This window comes from Acromyrmex echinatior, chromosome 14 (genome assembly GCF_024713525.1).
Source record: "Acromyrmex echinatior isolate Ae372 chromosome 14, ASM2471352v2, whole genome shotgun sequence".
NCBI lineage: Eukaryota > Metazoa > Arthropoda > Insecta > Hymenoptera > Formicidae > Acromyrmex > Acromyrmex echinatior.
The window spans coordinates 7,519,722-7,539,734 of NC_141865.1; the positions used below are offsets into that span (position 1 = coordinate 7,519,722).

General features: G+C 36.6%; 1 protein-coding gene across 32 annotated transcripts in view; it reads left to right on the top strand.

The window, feature by feature from the left end:
* shot (dystonin-like protein short stop) overlaps positions 1–20,013 on the top strand; it is a 123,732-nt gene that overhangs the window by 23,672 nt on the left and 80,047 nt on the right. For 21 of the 32 annotated variants that reach the window (XM_087413377.1, XM_087413372.1, XM_087413365.1 and 18 more), the window contains exons 2-3: positions 6,123–6,978; positions 14,357–14,418. In XM_087413377.1, coding sequence (XP_087269503.1) covers positions 6,795–6,978; positions 14,357–14,418 — 246 coding nt within the window. In that variant the 5' untranslated portion in view covers positions 6,123–6,794. Of the gene's footprint in view, positions 1–1,983; positions 5,048–6,122; positions 6,979–14,356; positions 14,419–20,013 lie in introns of those variants that run through there. The other 11 variants (XM_087413359.1, XM_087413361.1, XM_087413360.1 and 8 more) reach the window with 2 other exon arrangements.

The following is a 20,013-nucleotide window of genomic DNA, read 5'->3' on the forward strand; positions in this document are numbered from 1 at the left end:
TAGATTAAAATAAAATTTAAATTAGTTTACAATATAATGGGAAAAAAATATTTTTTAATATACTGTATATTTATAACGGTGAAATTTTTTATTCACGCTTCGTCATGTTGAGACATGATCGGAGTCATCGCCTCAGGAAGCGACATGTTTGTTCTGTCATCATCACGCCTACTTTACCTACCTTTGAAATCGATATATCCTCGGTTTCTCATTACCTTAATCGTTCGTGGTCCCTCACCTACTATGTGACTACATATGTAACTCATCGTACGAGCCGACGCCCTTTCAAGGGGTAACCACGGCCGAGCGACCCACGTCCTACGAAAATCCATACACGTCGATTACAGAAAAGATACGGAATTGAAGGTACGGATAAACGCGTGGGTAATTTGGTAACTTTTTCGTAATCCACGCGGGAGACGCGCGACTCGATTAGTCTTGGCGGGCCATCGAGTCCCCTTCAAGGTTGATCGCGGAGGGAGTAACCTCGCTTGGGCCCCAGGAGTAATGGGCCGAGATCGACTGCGGACCCGTTATGCGACTTGGCGCAAGAATGCCGCCGAGCCGGCCTCCGCGTAGCCCGCGTTGTGCCGCTCGAGATACGAGCGCGCGCGCGTGCCTTCTTCTCCTTCACTGGTTCCTCCTTGGTCTCACGCGAGGGAACATACCTCCCCCTCGGATTTTTTCATCAATCCTCCGTTGAATGTAATTTTCAGCCTTTACTCTCTTTGACTGATAGAAAAGATTGGCTGCTGCAGCAAATTAGATAGTAAAATATGGCATAGCATTTTTAATTGGGTTGCTGCAGCCAATTGTTGGTTGTGTTAGCCTATCCGCAATGTCAGTATAGGATTTCGATTGGCTAACGCAATCAAAAATTGGTTGCTACAACCAAGTAAAAATTCTATGCCATATTTAACCATCTAATTTGCTGCAGCAACCAATCTTTTCTTTCAGTGTAGGAGCTCATCACTGGGAAAAATGTCTGGAATAGAGAGAAAAATATTCGAGAAAATTCTGATATCAATCAGAATTCTGATTATCTCAATTATAAGAATTGTAGTAGATTTAATGAGAAAATTCTGATTCATCCATTTTCAAACTAAAAAAATATCGGGGTGGATTTAGCACCGCGTAGTGTCCATGTAATTCTCATATTAATATCAATTACTTTTCATTTACGTCAAAACAGATAATTCTCATTGACGATGTCATAACTCAGTTGAATGAACGTTTCTTTTCATTTTGACAAATGAGATTTAATTGAGTTTTTACAATCTGCACAAGCTTAAAGGCCATGTGCTTAACTAGGTCTTGTTAACCTATTAATTCACATTGAAAGTGAAGCTATAAATCTGTTATGCGATAACTTTGTCATTAAAAGCAAGTAGTGACGTTATTATCTAAGTATAAAATACATAACTTTAGATTTAGTATCACTTATGCGAAAGCAACTACTATTAACATGGTGGATTTATAACCTCTAGTATTTATGTCAGCACCATCATGCTGTGGATTTAAAAAAACTCACGATGTTATAAATCCGTACCGATATTTTTTTAGACTGCAGAATAATGTTGATATTAACAATAACAATAATTATATTAGGACTCTCGAATTTTAAACTATACAAAAAGATAAATACAATAGGCTAATGAGAGTCAGCAACGATAAACGGCGCAATTATTTACTGAACAATCAATAATCAGATGTTAGATTGATGTCTTCTTTATTTTGAACGTTTCGACTCTCTTTGGAGTCCTCTTTAGTAAGAATGATACAAGTATAATTAGCTCACATGTTAACTTCCATAATGTTTAAGTCACTCGCAAATTGACAAAGATGCAGCGTTGTTAATGTCTGATATTTTTTTGAAAAACAAATAAATCATATTAATTCACAAAATCTGATTAGAGTAGTATAGGCGTAAACAATTTAAATGATTTATCATCACGGAACATGAAGCATTGCACTGAAGCTTTGTTGAACATAATTTGTTGTTCATTAAATAATTGCGCCGTTTATCGTTGCTGACTCTCATTAGCCTGTTGTATTTATCTTTTTGTATTATTGATATTAACATTAACACCAGTGAGAATTATATAGACCCTGCACGGTGTTAAATCCGCATCGGATTTAATTAGAGTGAAGTTTAATTAGGATATTTTTTAGAGTGCAGAATTCAAATTGATGCAACCTGCAGATATTTTTCTCAGTGATCGCAAAACTTTCGCTCGCAGACATGCCACTTCTAGCTCTTCCAGCAAGCTATTGCGATATTCGTGTATGCATATAAGCAAGTAATAGCGCGGATAGACGATTGCGCGAGGCAGGCATTCGTAATATCGTAGTTTCGCTCCGTCATTTAACTTGTCGGTTAATACTCCGTAGTTATGTGTCTGCGCGCCTTCGCCCCACGTTCTGCGCGCGAATGTTAGATATTAACGCATCGGAGATATTAATGCTCAACCCTTCACAGACAGTTTCTCTCGCGCGGCAAATAGCGCCGGTCATAATGCCGCTATTGATGGATCCGAACTTGATGCATCCGCGTTTTTGGCATACCTTCACACTCTCGCGGTATATGACGCGCTATCTTCAACGCTCTCCGCAAGCGGACTATACTCGTATAAGGCGCACGTGTATACTCTCGAGGATGCAAGAGAGTAAGTTTTCTCGGAACGCATGATTCAGCACCCGGCGACATTAAGTGCAAGACCGTCGTCGCGCTCGTATATGCCATTCGGCGTTTAATGAATTAACAAGGGCCCCGTCCATTAGGCGCGTCCCGATGTGGTACGGGATCAATTAAAGCCACATTCACGGGTCAACGAGCGGCGAAAGATGCATTCTCCTCGGTTCGCGTTTAGCTCCAATTGAATTCAGAAGGGATACCGTTAGATTTTAAATCGAATCCAAAAACGAGCAGCGGATTCAGCCGGGAATTGTTAATTTACGCTCGGCGAAGAAACTCTAATTGCTTTTGACGTCGATCGAGGTTTTTGATTTGGATTTTTCGAGAGCTAGGTTTAAAATTTTTTTTTTTTTCTCGCGGTTATATTTAACAACGCCGAAATATATGGGATGAGGGGATCGGTTCTTGCGTGTAATGGCGATCGGCTCGTTGCAGAATCGACCTCACCTAACCGCATGTCGCGTGGCGACCGCGTCACTTTGTTTTCTTTCCGTTTCTAATTTCGTGCGGGCACAAGAGTGACGACCGGCTTCGGCGTGCAGGGTGCGTACGACGCGTACGTGCGTAGTGCATTCGATCGCGCGCGCGACGAGACCGATCCGATCGTGTATGCGCGTCGCGCTTTGCGTCGTTGCGACGACTCACTTTTCGTATTCTGTGCACGCAATTCCTATCGTCTTAGACATTTAGTTCTGGTTTTCCTTTCTTTATGTTGAATTCTTTTAAATTTTATTTTGAGAGAGAGAGAACGTTTATTAATATTCTCTCGCGTTTATTATTAATATTCTTCTTGGAATTGTGTGCGTGAGAATATTAATAAACATTTTCTCTCTCTTTCTCTTTCTCTGTCAAAACATGAAAAGAATTCAGTAAAAAGTTCTTTGTACATTTTATTTTGAGAGTGAATGTTTATTATTATATTATTGTAAAGGCAGGATTGCATTAAAACTACACGGAGATTTTTTTCTTAGAATTTATTTTGAAAATATAACTTGTGGGATGACATTGTATTTCGAAGAATTTTAATGTGAATCTCTCTCTTTCATTAATAAAACTACAATAAAGTATAAAATAAGTTTGATCAATTTTACTGAAGTGCATGGTGTAAAAATCTTTAAAATATTGTACATAATTAATATATTTTCAGGGTAAATTTTAAAAGAAAATTTTCTCCGTGTAGAAATCAGAGAAATTATGGAAAGTTAGGGAAATTGAAAACATTCAGAGAAAAGTCAGGAAGTTTTGCAAAAATTTTCTGGGAAATTAAAATTCTTAGTCTGGAAATCAGAAAAAGTTATGGAACTCTAGGAAGAGCAATTTGTGAAGGCAATTCTGAAGGCAAGCCCTATAAGATAGAAAAAAAGAAAGACAGAAGATAATAAAAAGAAGAGCATAAAACCAAGCACAAAATACTCTTTGTGATATTTAATATATAATTACATTAATAAATAATTTAGATGTTTCGGCCACAATCTGGTCATCTTCAATAAAAATTACAAATATCCATAAAACACAAAATTTACATAAATCTGACATTGAATTCATCGATCAAAAATATAAATCTACATAAACGCATTCTTTCCTCTTGTAAGAGTACATCATAAAACGTGGTTGCAGCGCCAATTATCATATTGCAAATTATGTAGAACAAGAATTTCCAGATTCTAATTTAAAAAATTATATTATCGTTAATATTTTCTATTTATGTAAATTTTGTGGCTGAACCGTCTAAATTATTTATTAATGTAATTATATATTAAATATCACAAAGAATATCTTGTGCTATGGTTTTATGCTCTTCTTTTTATTAAGTTTTGATTTATAAACCACGTTTGTTATAATTATATATAAAGACAGAAGAATTAAAAAGACAAAAATATGAAATAATACAAATAATCTCTGATGTGAGAGAGAGAGAGAGAGAGAGAGGGGGGGGGAGGAGAAAGAAGGATAGAGAGAGAGGGAGAGGGAGAGTATCTACTGAACGGTAGTGCAATAATCTCCCGACAGTCCCCGCCGCCGCATCGGTGAATTGGTCCATGACGGACCTTCCTGACACACGCACCGACCACACGACGAGCACCCACGTACCCATTCTCCGTTTACCATATGCGGGGAGTTCGATCTCGCGGTTAGGCGCGCTTCCATCGTCGCCTTAAGGCTCTGCCGATGCCAGGCGTGTGCGTCGGCGCTCAGTCTCCACGCGCCTCGCGAATCGTCAGTTTGAAAAGGTCGCTCTATCTGTCCAATCCGCTCATCCATCTATCCGTCCGATTTCGCTTTTCTCTCGGTGTTTTTCACGGCTGGAGATCTTCGACATCTTCGTACAGCTCCAGTTACGTCCAGCCGTAGGTGCGTGTCGTAGGCATTACACTACAGTGTAACGAATTAGAAAAAGAAAAGCAAAATTGATTGCCGGTTTTATACCCAACGGGTTCAGTTTATTTTGCCAAGTGAAAGAATTAATAGAAAATTCGTTGGTCGAGTAAGCATATAGTGCAGTGTCCTCGTAAAACTTATCCATCAAATTCAACATTATTAGCCTTGTTTATACATTCTGTGATTTATTCTTATTTGTCTGTATAAAAATATACAAATTATTTGCTATTAAGGTCTATAAATTTTCAGACAAAAGAGATTGTGAATATTCGCTTAGATAAATCGTAAGCTAATTATATTTAATCACATTTTATTATCGTTGTTGCGGTTGTGCTGTTACTCTATCCTAGTCGTTAGCCTAATATGCTGGATGATCGATTAGAAATTTGATGGATACGCGTGGGTTAATAGTATGTACCTGGTGGCCGGGCGTAATCGTGATCGAGTTTCCAAGTTCCTTACTAGGCATGCATCAAGGCTGTTGATTTCTATAGAATCTAATGCGGATATCGATCAATCTTCTTTTTATTCTGATCTCGTTACTCTTTGTTTCCACTGCTTTTTCGATCGTTTGCGATTCGATGGCTAGTGCATTAATTTGCAGAACTTCTTTCGTGCAAAATAATGAATTTAACCGCGTTATTACACGACCTGTAACTGGAACATATAAGTCTTGGTGTGTTTGATTCAAAAGTTTTTCTTAATTTTTAAATAGCAATGATTTGGAATAATTTTATGTTTCACCATCTTATTTTTCACATTTTAAACTTGAAGAATTTTTGGAAAATATAAAACTAACAGCAAAAATTTTAATGGGTCTTAAGGAATACGTTTTTTTTAGTGTCAAAAAATATGTGTTCCCGGGTATAGCAGGTTATGTATTTAGTTACAGTACGATTTTAGAATTATTTTTGAAAAATACAATTATTAGTCCTAAAATTATCGCGGTTTCTCTCCAGTCACGTTTCACTTTTATAGAATTATCTTTATTAAACTTGTTTTAACATTCGAATATCTTATTCGCACATTGCGCATTATCGTTGCACAGGTTTTCCATCTTCGTGTTGTCACTGACAGCAGCACGACGGCGAGTCGGGTGTTTTTCGAGAATTCACAAAGTGCCATATCGTATAAGAGGTTGGGGCGACATAAAGCGACACGGTCTCATTTACATACGCCGCGCGGCAGATTGGAATCCGAAGGTGAGGGAATCCTTGGCCGATTCCTCGAACGACGGGAGGGTCCGAGAAAACCGATCGCGTTCCAGCCGAAGCTGGTGCACGTCGTGGTAAACAACGACGAGTAATCGGCGGATACCACGGAGACTCGCGCGTCGTGCATTCCGCCGCCACGTTGTCGAATATAACGGCGAATAAAAACGAGGAGGAAACACGAGACTATTCAACGAACGACGAGCTGAAAAGCCGAGAGCTCTTCCAACTCGAAGAGCAAACTTTGAGAGAGAAAATTTACGAAAATGTAAGAAGAATATATTTACGCGACTGGAAGCCAACGAACTAGGCGTGTCCAGGTATACTTCGAAAGAACGCGAAATTTCTACGAACACAAACGTCGAATGGTGAACGCGATTTAAACGCGGAATAAGCGAGCTAATCGAGTCCTGCCGCCGGCTGTTGTCAAGGCGGTGGAGAAACGGTGCCGGTTCCGCGTTCTCGTGTCGTGAAGTGTGTCATGATAGTTCGCGCGTCGTGAGCCGGGCATGAACGTTGAAACCTGCACCCTCTACTTCGCTGGGACGGCCCGGGGCCCGGAGAAGGACAGGATGTCGACCCAGGCTTACTACAAGGAGCGGCTTGGCTTCGATCCGGCGGACACCGTCGCCGAGCATCAACGCGAGCAACGCTCACAGCACGGTTACGAGGAGTCACTCTCCAAATTCAAAGGTCAGAATGCAAACGGATTCCCGGAGGAGGGTCCGGGATGCAATGGCGAAATCGGGGAACATCGTGCTGGCAATACCCAGGCTTTCTGGGGCTGCTGGGCGATGTTCATTGAGGCGCACGGTAGGTGAAGAGAGAGAGAGAGATGTAGAGAGTTGGCATGCGGATGCTGGAAGATTTTTCGTGAAAGCTCAGTTGTTTTTATGTTTCCCTTTTTGTCTTTTTGTGGTTTTTGTCGTATCCTGGAATTTTTATCCTTATATACTCTTTTTTTTTCTTTTTTAATAAGTAAAATAAACAATTTGCTACTTATCTGATCACCTGCTTTTATATAAATTCGAAACGAGAGAAACGTTCTCCAACCGCGAAATTAACGTCTTTGGGATTAAATCGTTGGAATTTTTATTCCAAGCGCGTAATAACCCTCGCAACATGCTAATTTCGACATTCCTACCCGAGTTAAGAGCGGGGGATATTAAAAAAAAAATAGCTATAATTATGGAACGGTTCCTATAAAACTATAATTCGAAGTTGGCTATAGAAGTGAATATTCATGATACCTTTATCGGTAGAAAACGTATACGTTAATTTACAATATAATAAATCAAATTCCTCAATATACAGCATTATTTCCATGAAACTGACATTATTTGTAAAATTAATATTCTATATTTGTTTTAATAATTATATTGTAGATTACCCGTGTTTATACATAAAGATTGCAAATATTTCCAATCGTTCATCCAAATATGCAATGCCTGTAGTTTGCAAATTGTAAATTTACTCGCACACAGTGTGATGATATTGCTTTACTAACTTGGCGATTAAATTTGTTCCACCGACCGTGCTTGTAACACGCGCGATACGCGTCTAAAAGGTTTGAGTTACGCTCGCGACGTTTGTTTGATAAATGTTTGAGCTATGAGTGTCGCTTTCCTCGCCTCACCTTTTTATAGCAGTCGAGTGTAGTTTACGTGGAATATCCTAACTATTCGTCTGTATACATGAAATAAATAGACAGATGATTAAAAATTGCGATTATCTTTTATCCTTTGTCTGTTTATATTCATTTTCACCAATGTATATTAATCTCGATTCAATTTTCTCTTCTTTTTCTAGTTCCAAAAATTAGAGAATGACGAAGAGTAAATTATCGAATTTAAAGTTAATCTACAGAGGATAAACAAAATAATATGAATACTTATTTAAAAATACATTATTTATTTTATTATTACTGTTATATTAATAAGAGCGACTTTTTGTTTGCGTTTAATATACTCCAAGTTTTAGAGAGTATACATTGATGAAAAACGGGCATAAAGCTCGTTATTTAATTACATAACCGATTGCCGATTGCGGTTGGCGATTACTTTTCAAGTAATTAGAACGTAGCAATCGGTGACTATTTGCCTTGATTGATTGAAAAATAATCGTCAATCAAAATCGCAATTCAATCGACGATCTTAGTGTGATTACGGCTTTAGACGGCTTAAAACTAATGTCTGTCAACCTCCGTCCACCCTCGGAGAATCCGGAGAAAAATTTCAGAATTTGACGCGTCGCATTCGCGAAGTCACGCGGATCCGGTGTTCCACGCACGCGGAGTTATCCGCGTCCCACCATTTTACAATTACGCCAAGTAGACAAACAATAAACAATGGCCGTCACTTTTCATAATCTCTGCCCACTTGGATTGCGCATTGCGACTCGTATACGCCCAGTTAGCTGCTTTTCACTTAGCGCAAAAGTAAACGGCCGGAAGGCTCGTACAAATGACGTCAGCGTCGTGTCGTTCGCCGCGATTGATCGCTAATTTAATCGTAATTACCGACATCGCGTCCGGCGAAGAGTAATTCCATCCGTGACGCGGCCGTTACGTCGTTGTTATCGACGTTGTTGCTTTCGTATCGTATCATATCGTATCGTATCCCGTGCCTTGTCTCCTCGGGGTTCTTTTGGAGCGAAGGACGTGCATTATGAAACTGAGAGTCTCTCGTCCGCGCGTTACAATCTCTTCTTACACGAGCTTACCAGAGGTGCGGTGATTAATAACGGAAGTGTTAAAATATGCTCGCGTCGTTGCTCATGAATGAGGTACATGAGATACATCAGCCGAAGATGTCAATCACGGTTAGGCCATTCTCTTCTCGTAGCTTCTGTAATACAAAATGGAGTAATGACTGGCAAAAATGACAAACTTGGATCTGTAAAGTTAGCACGACATTCTCTTAATATAAACAAAAATTAAGCTGGCTCCAGTAGTTCTTTTCATAGTTCTACAGTTCCTTATAAAAATAGAAAAAGTCCTATATTTTTTATACTAAAAAATCAAAATTGAAAATATGGCGTGATAATTTTAGTTTCTAGTGTAAAAAATGCGGAACTCGTTTTTATTTTTATAAGGAACTGTAAGATACCTTATAAAAAAAGACAGAATTAAGACACAAAGTAAAATTCTAAATTTTATTGCGTTAAATGAAAGATTTATTAAATCTAAGACAAAAAATTTTACTTGAATTTTTATTATAAACACTGTGGCGAGAATCGTACATGTCAATGTCAGGATATATCGTGTAATAAATGTACTCAATAAAACAGTAAAATTTGTCACCAGAAATATATTCTGATCTATTATTCCTTGATTTGTCGAAAGTTTGTAACTGGACAACGTTATCTAACACCATCCTAAATGCCGAAAGGGTATCGCTTAAATTAAAAAACAGCCAAGAACTTCCGAAAAGAATAAATACCGATGAATACATTCATTGACGTTTATCTTTAGCTCCTGCAATGTAGTTACTGTTCTCAGAGCTTCCACATTCCAGCATTCGTATCTGCTAATAACAAGAACTTACTGAAGAAAGCGTGTGTCAATATATATATATATATATATATATATATATATACACACACGCATTTCTTCAAGATTAATTCATGCCTCTCTTCTACCGATGCGCTTTATATTAGAATATTTAAAAGGGATAAAATATACTAATATATTAATTTATTTTACTGGCAACTGATATATATTTTTGAAGAAGTAAGGCATGTTGTATCAGAATTTGTAATTATGTAATTAAAATATGTATAAGTATAATTAAATTATAAATTGTATAGCAATTAATTTATTATAGAATATTTAGGAAATATATCCGCCATCTATTTTTTAGAATAATTTTAATTGGATAGCCTACAATTTATCGCCACGTATCATGATTTTTTGTCGAAGTTTTTGGGATTTGATTGTGAAATTGATTGTCCATTGGCATAGATTAGCGAAGACGAGCTATTAAGGTCATCCCAATTAACGACTGACAATTCACGCGAAGCTATCTCTATAGTTATGGCATTGGGAATTGAATTCTCCGAAATTACGTTAGCTCGTGATCGGTAATAGGTCGTTGTGGCACAACGATTAGACATCGAAAGACCTTCGCAAGTTTAGACTCTGACTCTTCCCTGACGTTTATAAGGTGTTGGTTGTGAAACTGGCACCTTTTCTTGCATTTTGTATGCGATTTGCAGCTTCGTCTGATCTTTTCTATTCCAGACAGTCACGATTAAGAAATCTTTCTGTCGAGATTTTATTTTATCTGTTGAAAAGATCATTATTTACTCTTACTATTACGACTGATTTAACTGATTGATTATACATTGGAAGTTGTTCTATGTAACAGATTAAATCATCTCTCACTCAAGCCTGTTTTCAACTATGTCAATTAAACTTGAAAGAGATTATTTAACTGTACTGTACATCAAAATATAAACTGTTTATCATAGAAATATTAGGACATATAAATAGAGATCAAAGATTTCTGTATTTTTCTTGATTAATATATACATATAATTGTTTCATTATCTTTTCAGGAAAGATAATAAAAATATAATATACATTACAATTAACAAGTAAATAGCAAAATATTCACGTCCTATTTTTTTTCTAAATGATTTATTAAGAAAGCTCTTTTGCCTAAGTTTTTATTTAAAGGAAGGTCGACTTTTAATTCACAAGAAAATTTCTCATTGAAAGTCAAATCGCGAAATGCGAGGTTCTTTGCATATTAATTGCCGCGTTAATTACTGCGCCTAAGCATTACTCGAATGCAGTTTACAATTGTTAACAAGGTGTTAAAACTGGGCCAAAGTTGGACCCAACAACGAGGCGAGATAATCTACGAAGAACAAATGCTCGGTTCGCAGAGTAGAATGGAATGTTTGATTTCGCGTAAGCTGTAAAGTTTGTTAAGCCACGCACACGTACGTGAGTATAAGACATTAATGAACTTTCCGCAGATTTATACTAAGTAAAGTTTCCGACATATACTTGTCACGCGAGATCTTTACCGTTCTGAAAAAAATTCTTCAAAATTAACATGCACTTTACACAATGCAACTAATACATGCCATTATGTCATCCTGTACATTTAATATTGATTGTACATATTTTGTTTTATATGTTTTGCTAAATGTACATTTCAGTCCAGAAGTTTGGAAACATTTTTAAAAAATTAATATTTTTCGAATTATTTACTTTACTATCCATAATCATGGAATCGATTCTGTATCTTGAAACGAGGTGAAAATTACAAAAATGAACGAATTTACTAGAATACTGATAATTTCATTGGTCAACACCTAGTGAATTTGCTCACTTTTGTAATTTTTCATCTCATTTCAAGATACAGAATCGATCTCCATATGTGTCTTTTCAATATATTAATTCTTTAAATTCAATAAAACAGTTATCCGAACTGAAGAATTATCATTAAAAAACACATTGTTATAGATATTTTCCAAAGATTGAAAATATTAAATAAATTGACATTTTTAATTACTCAAATATCTATAACAATGTTTTTTGAAATAATAATTTTTTTAGATCCGATCACAATTATATCCAATAATAATTATCTGAAGAATATTACGTAATCCCAAAACATGTTAATTTTCAAAAAGTTTTTTCGAACTTTTGGCTTGGAGTGTATATCTTATAGGTGGACAATATATTGCATTTTCTTTTATACTATCATTTCTGCGACGCATATCACGTAGAAGTCGTTGAACGCGTTATGCGCGTTCATTAAAATATTTGATAGCAATTCTCTCACGAGAGCGACAGACGCACTCGCAAAATATGATCGTTCACAGGGCAGTCCACTCGAGATATTTCTAAATCTAGAGAAGTGCTCCCAAGAGTATATCTTTCTTTTTTTTACCTTTTATTTTGTATCGTCTGGCGATGTTAGGCTGACACTTCCTGTCGGCTTGTCGACCTTTTAAACGTACCGGTTGAGATACCACCACTCGAGTGGCGTTAACTTTTCGTGGGATACGATGATGAGGTGTCAAGTATGCGTTGTAAATCATAACTTTAGATGTAAATTAATGAGTATCGATAAACTCTACGCGATTATAGTCTTCGATAAATGATTTATGCATTAATGTCTTATTAATATGATATACGCTCTCTACTTTTTATGCTCGTCAATTTGCCACAAAATGATGAATCAGTGCTCTAGTTTGTTGTTCAATTTTTTTCAAGAAATTCTTATATTTATTTTTTACTTTATTGTTTTATTATATAAGTTTTTATGTAAGACTTTATATAAATTTTATATAAATTTTTATCAGACATCCTGAAAAGTAATGTTATTACAATGATAATATCGCTTTGATTAAAATGAAAGTAAGCATAATATAAGATATTTAGATAATTTTCGCAATTAAAACAATATTTTTTACTTCGTGCCTTACTCGCTTCTTAATTATTTCTCAATTTTTTGTCTTTTTATTTTCTCTAAAATTTTTGCACACTTGAAGATCCTTTGCGGCACATTGGTTGAAAAACTCTACTCTAATTGCATAGATGTATGTAATGTACGACATCTATTATTATTTATAGTCAATAGTTAATTTGTACACGTTTCGACATCTCAATCACCGAATACGAATCGTTAGTCTCATGACTGGGATGTCATTTAAAATTACTCATCCGTGTTTCAATAACCGCAATACGCTACAAAAATGTATCATTAATTCATAAGAAATCCCGGACTTGACGTTGGCGTCCTTGCGGTCCCGATCGTTGCATCACATCGGTGACAAAACGGAAGACCTCGAATGATAATTTCACGACGGCTCGAGATGCGTATTTCACAATGTCCGATTAATATGAGATGTTTAGTACACGGAAAGAACTATTTATTTGAAATATTTAATATTTTAGTTAGATACAGATCTGAAAATAATTTTGTTAGACTATCAAGATAATTATGTAGGCTTAAGCTTGATGTTAAAATGTTAAAACTATTTGCAACATCGATCATCATGCTTTTCTACATAAATTTTCTACATAATTATTTTGATGGTCTAACAAAATTACCTTTAAATTTATATCTAGCTAAATTTTTACATCGAAAAAAGAATCTGATTGCATTGCTTCAGATTAAAAATGGACAAATCAGAATTTTCTGATTCGTCCATTTTCAATAAAAAAATTTTTCTTAATATAGATTCTTAATATAGATTTCTTAATATAGACTTCAGCAAAATCGTTGTTTCCGCGTAAACTAAATCTTATTTATATAATTTTATTTATGGATCAATACAAGAGACAGAATTCTTCAATTCTATTCCGTATTACGGATTCTGTATCGCATAAGGTGGGCTTGGATTTTATTCATGCGGTCCATTGTCCGTATTTTTGTGCTTCGCATGCCAACCGATGTATCGAGCAGCTTGCCAAGCCGGCCGACCTTCCGTTCGCTTGCTCGCTCGCGCCTACCTATCTACCTGTCTACCTGCTTGACCTCATCCAACTTGACCTGCTCCGGTTGCTTGCGACTTTGGTTTCGTTATACTGACCTCGACCATCCTTAAAGGCTCATTTCCAGGCGACGTTGCGTCATGACGCTCTCGCTGTCACGCTAGAGTCGTATGCATAACGTTACATCGTCGCGGTATAGTAATGTAACAACTACATAATAACAACTACACTTATATATCAGTGCGACGAATTGCGAAATTCAATTGTCACGGTAATCTATATCGTTGCTGTGATGACAATGTCGCGGCGACATGTACCGTACTATAGTTTGAGCACTTGCTTGTATAGTACACGTGCTACGTTTGTGCAGCGTGACATCGAGCAAGGCTACGCTCGTTGCATAAATGTAGTGGCAATTATGATAATGGAATATAACACAAATTGTTGACAATTACGCTAATGTTATGAGGGGATGTTTTATATTTAGATTAGCTACTACGAATACAGGTGCATTATAATGCATTATTACGAACATTGCATTGCTCATAATATTGCTGTCATCGCTGAAGGAAATTTCACGTTTCTAACGTTTCTGCTTTTTTTGTGTGTTCACAGACGAACGAGATGCTATACAGAAAAAGACCTTCACGAAGTGGGTGAACAAGCATTTGAAAAAGGTGAGACCGCTTCTCGAATTCTAGCGTTAGTTTTATATTTTCCTGCGGCGTTTTCTCGTTACTTCACGTCATCTTAATTAGCCTGATGCAAAATATCCTCTATTGGAGAAATGTGAATAAATTTGTGATGAATTATAGGAAGTATTTTAAGAAATGAATTATACGTTACAAAAATTTTGTACGTATTAAAAAATTTAATATTTTGATTATTTGTAGCAAGAATTTTGAAACAAAAAATAAATGTATCTTTTCTCAGTAGAGGATGTTTCAAGTCAACCGTATTTCTTTTTAGAATTAAACGAGAAAATTAATATTTAAGAGAGAATATATTTTGAGATACTCTGTATAACGACTAAAGGCTCAGATTACAATACAATTGTGTGACGTCCTAGGTCCACAGACTTCTATTAGACTGATCACTTCGCCATCATGTTTGATATCAAACAGTATCCTCGAGGAAAAAAGGCTACTATTTTATATCTATCTCACACAGCCTTGATAAAAAATATTAGGCATCTACATATATTTTTTCACTTATCTGAAATTTATCTGCATTGTTACCTATTGGTTAACTACTTTATACGTTTAAAAGATTTTGGAACAATGAATAATTTACAAATGTCAAATCAATTTTCGAGCTGAAACTTTAAACAATGATTAATAAAATGCTTAATATTTTTGGCCAAGGTTATATACATAAATAATATAACAATACACAGTCATATGATACACTCAGATCACGTGGAATTTACAGTGTTCATACGTAGACATGAGTTGCATTTAACAGAGAAAACTAATCAATGAATACTTAATAATTCTTTAATATGATTGGTTCCTACACTTAGATCTAGCGAAGAACTAGGCAAGATCCAATCATATTAAAGAATCTAAACGCTCATTGATCAGTTTTCTCTGCTACGCAGCCATTAAAACCTTGTGTTCACGATGCTAAAACTCGGATCAAGTTCTAGCATCGTGGACTTAACAAGAACTTCTTGGCATCATTTTTGTCCTTTTTTATCACATGCAAAATAATTGAAATAAAGTCTATACAGTTATAGAAGTATGTGCCTATTTGAGGATTATTAAGTGCGGTCTTTTACTTTGGTCTTATCGTTCTAACTTCACGTCTATTCTTTCAGTAAACAAGTCTCAAGTTTGAGATGACGCATAATTGTGTATTTTATTCATTTGCAAGCTCCTCGTTTTATGTTACCGTGACGAAATTACAAAGGCATATTGTCACTTCATGCACAAAGCAGTAAATCATCCAATGCCGAAGGATTTACGATTCACGTATATCGTGATCTGTGCAAGGAGGCACAGTATGAGAGAAAATTTATTTCTATTCAGATTATTTTTACTCGATAGGAGAAGACAAATTTATACGTTGTTCAATACTCCACGAAGCACATAAATCTACAGAATATCTACAGAATTGCGCGAAAGACAACAGCGTAACGCCAGTGAGCTGTTGAATCGAGACGATCGCAAACAATAGCCACGGTGCGTCGCGAAAGCGTTAAATCGCTGGAAGTAGGAAACGCGTTAGTAGCGCGGCAATCGAGGTTTACGTCGCAAATACGCAATAGAGGACGAAGCACGGGTTCCGTGGAATGTCATGGGGCCTTGTTTTGTCCCCCTCCAAACTTTCGAAAGGATCGTCGCGCCTTCTCACGCTCCCCGCTTTTAACACCGTACAAGTAGGTGTCTCGCGTGCGCGCGAATCGCCACGTAAAAATAAGCAAACTCTTGTTGCGTAACGACGGTCCCGATATCGCGGCCCCCGTGTTGCGTATGTGGCACGCACGTGGGTCGAAAGTACCTTGTCGCTCGTATGTGAGGACCGTACTACTATAGAAGGTAGCGGGGCCTGAACCGCGATATGTGGGCGACACAATCGAGGAAAAGTCGCGAGCGAGCGACCAATTGATGACACGAGACAGAATCGTCTTCGGGTCCCAAAACGATCACCGGCGTAAAAATCCTTAAGTAATTGGCAATCTGTACAATGAGAATAATACTAGAGTCGTAATCCGATTCACGTTCCACAACACTTACTATGTCATCATATCATTTGTCTTTGTCACATTGAAGAAATTTAATCAATGAATTGATGCTAATCTGGTTGCACAATTGAATTCCGGTTGAAAATGAATAAATCAGAATTTTTTGGTTTAATCTATTATAATTCTAGTTGAGATAATCAAAGTTCTGATATGATGAAAATCTTCTGATTCATTTTTAACCAACATTATATATATAATTATGTATGTATAATTCATAAAACTGAACTGAATTATTGTCAATAACATTGATCACGTAAGGTTGTAAAAGTATTTTGATGTGTACTATCAATATTATTGATTTAATATCACTGATTACTACTATTGATCACGAAGGTTTGTATTACTTGAAGATTTCTACACTGACGTATTTCACTGGGCCGTACAGAAAAAAATTTGACGTAAACACAGATTTGTTTTTCCGTCTTGAGTCTCACGAAGTAAGAGATACCTCGAGTTACGTTAATTGATAACGACGATTATCGTTAAATGGCGAAAGTCAGATACCGATCGCAGATAGCAAAAATACCTGATGAGCTTCGATTCTCGGCACGCTGCCGTGGACGCTGCGTTGTATGTCCGGGATAAGAAGGCGGTCAAACGTTTCTCGATAAGGGATCGCCCGCCTGTCCGTCCGTTGCACGTCTTCGCAAGCGTGAGTAACCGCGAGCTATGCCATGTGGTTGGAAATTCTCTGCCATAAGGGAACTGCACACTTACATTTGACAAGCCATTGCAGTCAGGATTTTACGATGAATATTTGCATACCGCGAACAATGCTGAGAAACGTTAACCCGTGAACATTCGCGCTTTCGGCGATGCGCCGAGATAGATCATTTTCTCACGTGGTGATAAAATATGTATGAAGTATCTTATTATCTCGTAATTTTGTACCGTGTCAGCCATACTTACGAATCATTGTTAAATGTAAAGTTCTTGCTAAGTATTTTCTAGATTGATCATGGTAGATAAAATTGATAGAGAAAGACACCGTTGCCGTATAGGCAATCACTTGCCACGTTGCAAGTTTACTGATTAGATTAAATAATGACTTAACGGTAAATACTTTGTCGAATGAATTCTTGTGTGATAATTAATAAATGGATAATTACTTTAAATTGCTCGTTTATATAAGCGAGATTATACGATATCAGGTTATCCGTAAGAGATGTGTAATTATTGCTACTTCTTGGTATTTTCCATTACGACTGGTAAAAGAAAAATCATAATTGAATTCTCAAGTCTCAAAATCTTCCAAATTTTTAAGTCGTGAGATTTAATATTAATTAAAATGATCTCGCTTAATCCTACATTACTCGCGTGGTTTCTTTAACGTGATTGTTCGCATGGAATGTTTATAACACTCCAACATTACAGCCTTGGCCAAAAATATTAAGCGCTTTATCAATCATTATTTAAATTATTTTCAGTTCAAAAATTAATTTATGGATAACTTTTGCTGTAAATTATTCTTTGTCTCAAAAATCCTCTTAACTTACATATAATGCTAGTAAAAGAATTCCAGATAAATGAAAAAAATTTAGATGTTTAATATTTTTGGTCAAGACTGTATATCTCAATTTTTATCGTTCTCTTTGATTTACAATAAAATAAAGATTGATAATATTTTAATAATATTTATAACATTTTATATATTCTTTAGATAAAGGTAAATGCAAAAAAATGTTTTTAATTATGAAATAATTCACGTTAAATATTGTATAATAATGTATATAAATAGTATTTATATATTTAGAGCAAATTTATGAAACTGAGGATGTCCTGGACAACTCGAGTAAATAAAGAGTTAATCATATGAAGGAGATACCTTCGTATACATATTTTCGTCAGTAAATCTGGGTGAAGCTGTTTGTGCATCTATGTCCAGGCATAAATATTCAATTAACTCATCAATTATACTTAAGTGAGAGAAAATCATGACACGGAGAGACCCAAGAGACCGTGCCTGCTTTCGTTCGGTGGTATGCACCGCGCGTATGTCAGTCAGGACTTAATACAGACAATGATTCATCCGTCACGGTGGAGCCGCACCAAGTCGACTCGAGTTGAGTTGAGTCGAGTTGAGCCGCGAGGCAGACCGGGTCGGCGGCTCCGGGAATGGTTCGAATCACGGCCGTATACGGGTGGAGTTGTCCCGTCGACGTATAATTATCGTAAGCTGGCATCGTTCTGTCGTGCCGTTTCCTGCCCACCGTTTCTCATTCCTTGCTTCACTCTCGCTGCGCTTCTTTCGTTGATTGCGGATAAAACTGGATGATCTCTGTACGAAGTTGGCAGACCATTTTCAGAGAACTTTGATTCTGAGAGAGTCCTGACCCTTGCCCAAAAGATTTTAGAGTACTCGATAAATTTGAAAAACAAAAACCTAAACAACACAATTCAAAATTAGGACGTTTTAGATTTTTGGACATAAAACATTTAAGATTTTTGCACATGTGTATTGTCTGAGAAGTTTTAGCAATTAGATTTTAAAAATGGAGGCTAATGGACTATTTGCTTTAGATCTTTTGTTACATTAACTTAGTTACAATTTTTTTATTGCGATCATAATTGAATCCTAATATTATTTGATGGGATAGATATGAGATATTATCTGATAGCGAATTCGATTGAATGCTCTAGGAAACTCTTGAAAAAATACTAGATTTCCAGAAGAAAAATTTTTATCTACAAGGACTTGGAAAATATCTAAAAAGTGGAAAATCACCAGAATTTCTAGTTTACTGATACTGATCAGTATATTAATTCTTGAAAAGCCTTAATCCGGATTTAAAAAAACCGGTTTTTGCAAAAAATTGTTTATGTGAAAAGATTCGAAAAATAATAGATGTTAAAGTTAGTAAATCTTTTGCGAATTCATTAAGAAATTCGGCCTTTTCTTGGCCGAAATTGGCAATTGAGGGAGGTCGTCGCAATGAAAGAAAGTAAACGTCTGTGTTCTCATTGAACGAAGTATAATACTTATACGAGCATCAAGCGTGCTCCGTGTGAATGGCGTTTTAATGATCGCGGCCTTCCACGTTGGCTCATGTATCACGTGCACCTTTGTAACTCATAACGTTCTATTGTTGATACGTGCGATTGGGTGCGAGCGGTCTCTCTCAGTATAACAAGAACAACTACAGGGTCAAGGTATCACAAACTTATATACGTTCGACAATTATTTGCTTAAGCCTCACCTTGTGACGAACAAGTTCAATCTATCGAAAGATTTCAGCACAGGAACACGTTCATCAATATTTACTTTCAATCACTAAGTAAGCTATTGTCGCCTCGATATATTTACTGAGGAAAGATCGTTTTCGGATCTCGAAGAATCTGTAGTTTGAGAGAAATCTTTCCTTTTAGTTTCGAGGGATCCTGGTGAGTTTGAGGAACTGAATTCATTGGCATCTTGAAACCTCGAAACGATCTCGCGGCACAGGGGGTACCGTAAAAATAACGATATTTACGCGTTACGCGATTACCGGTTACCAGTATCGACCCACGGTCGGTCGGTTTCGCGCGC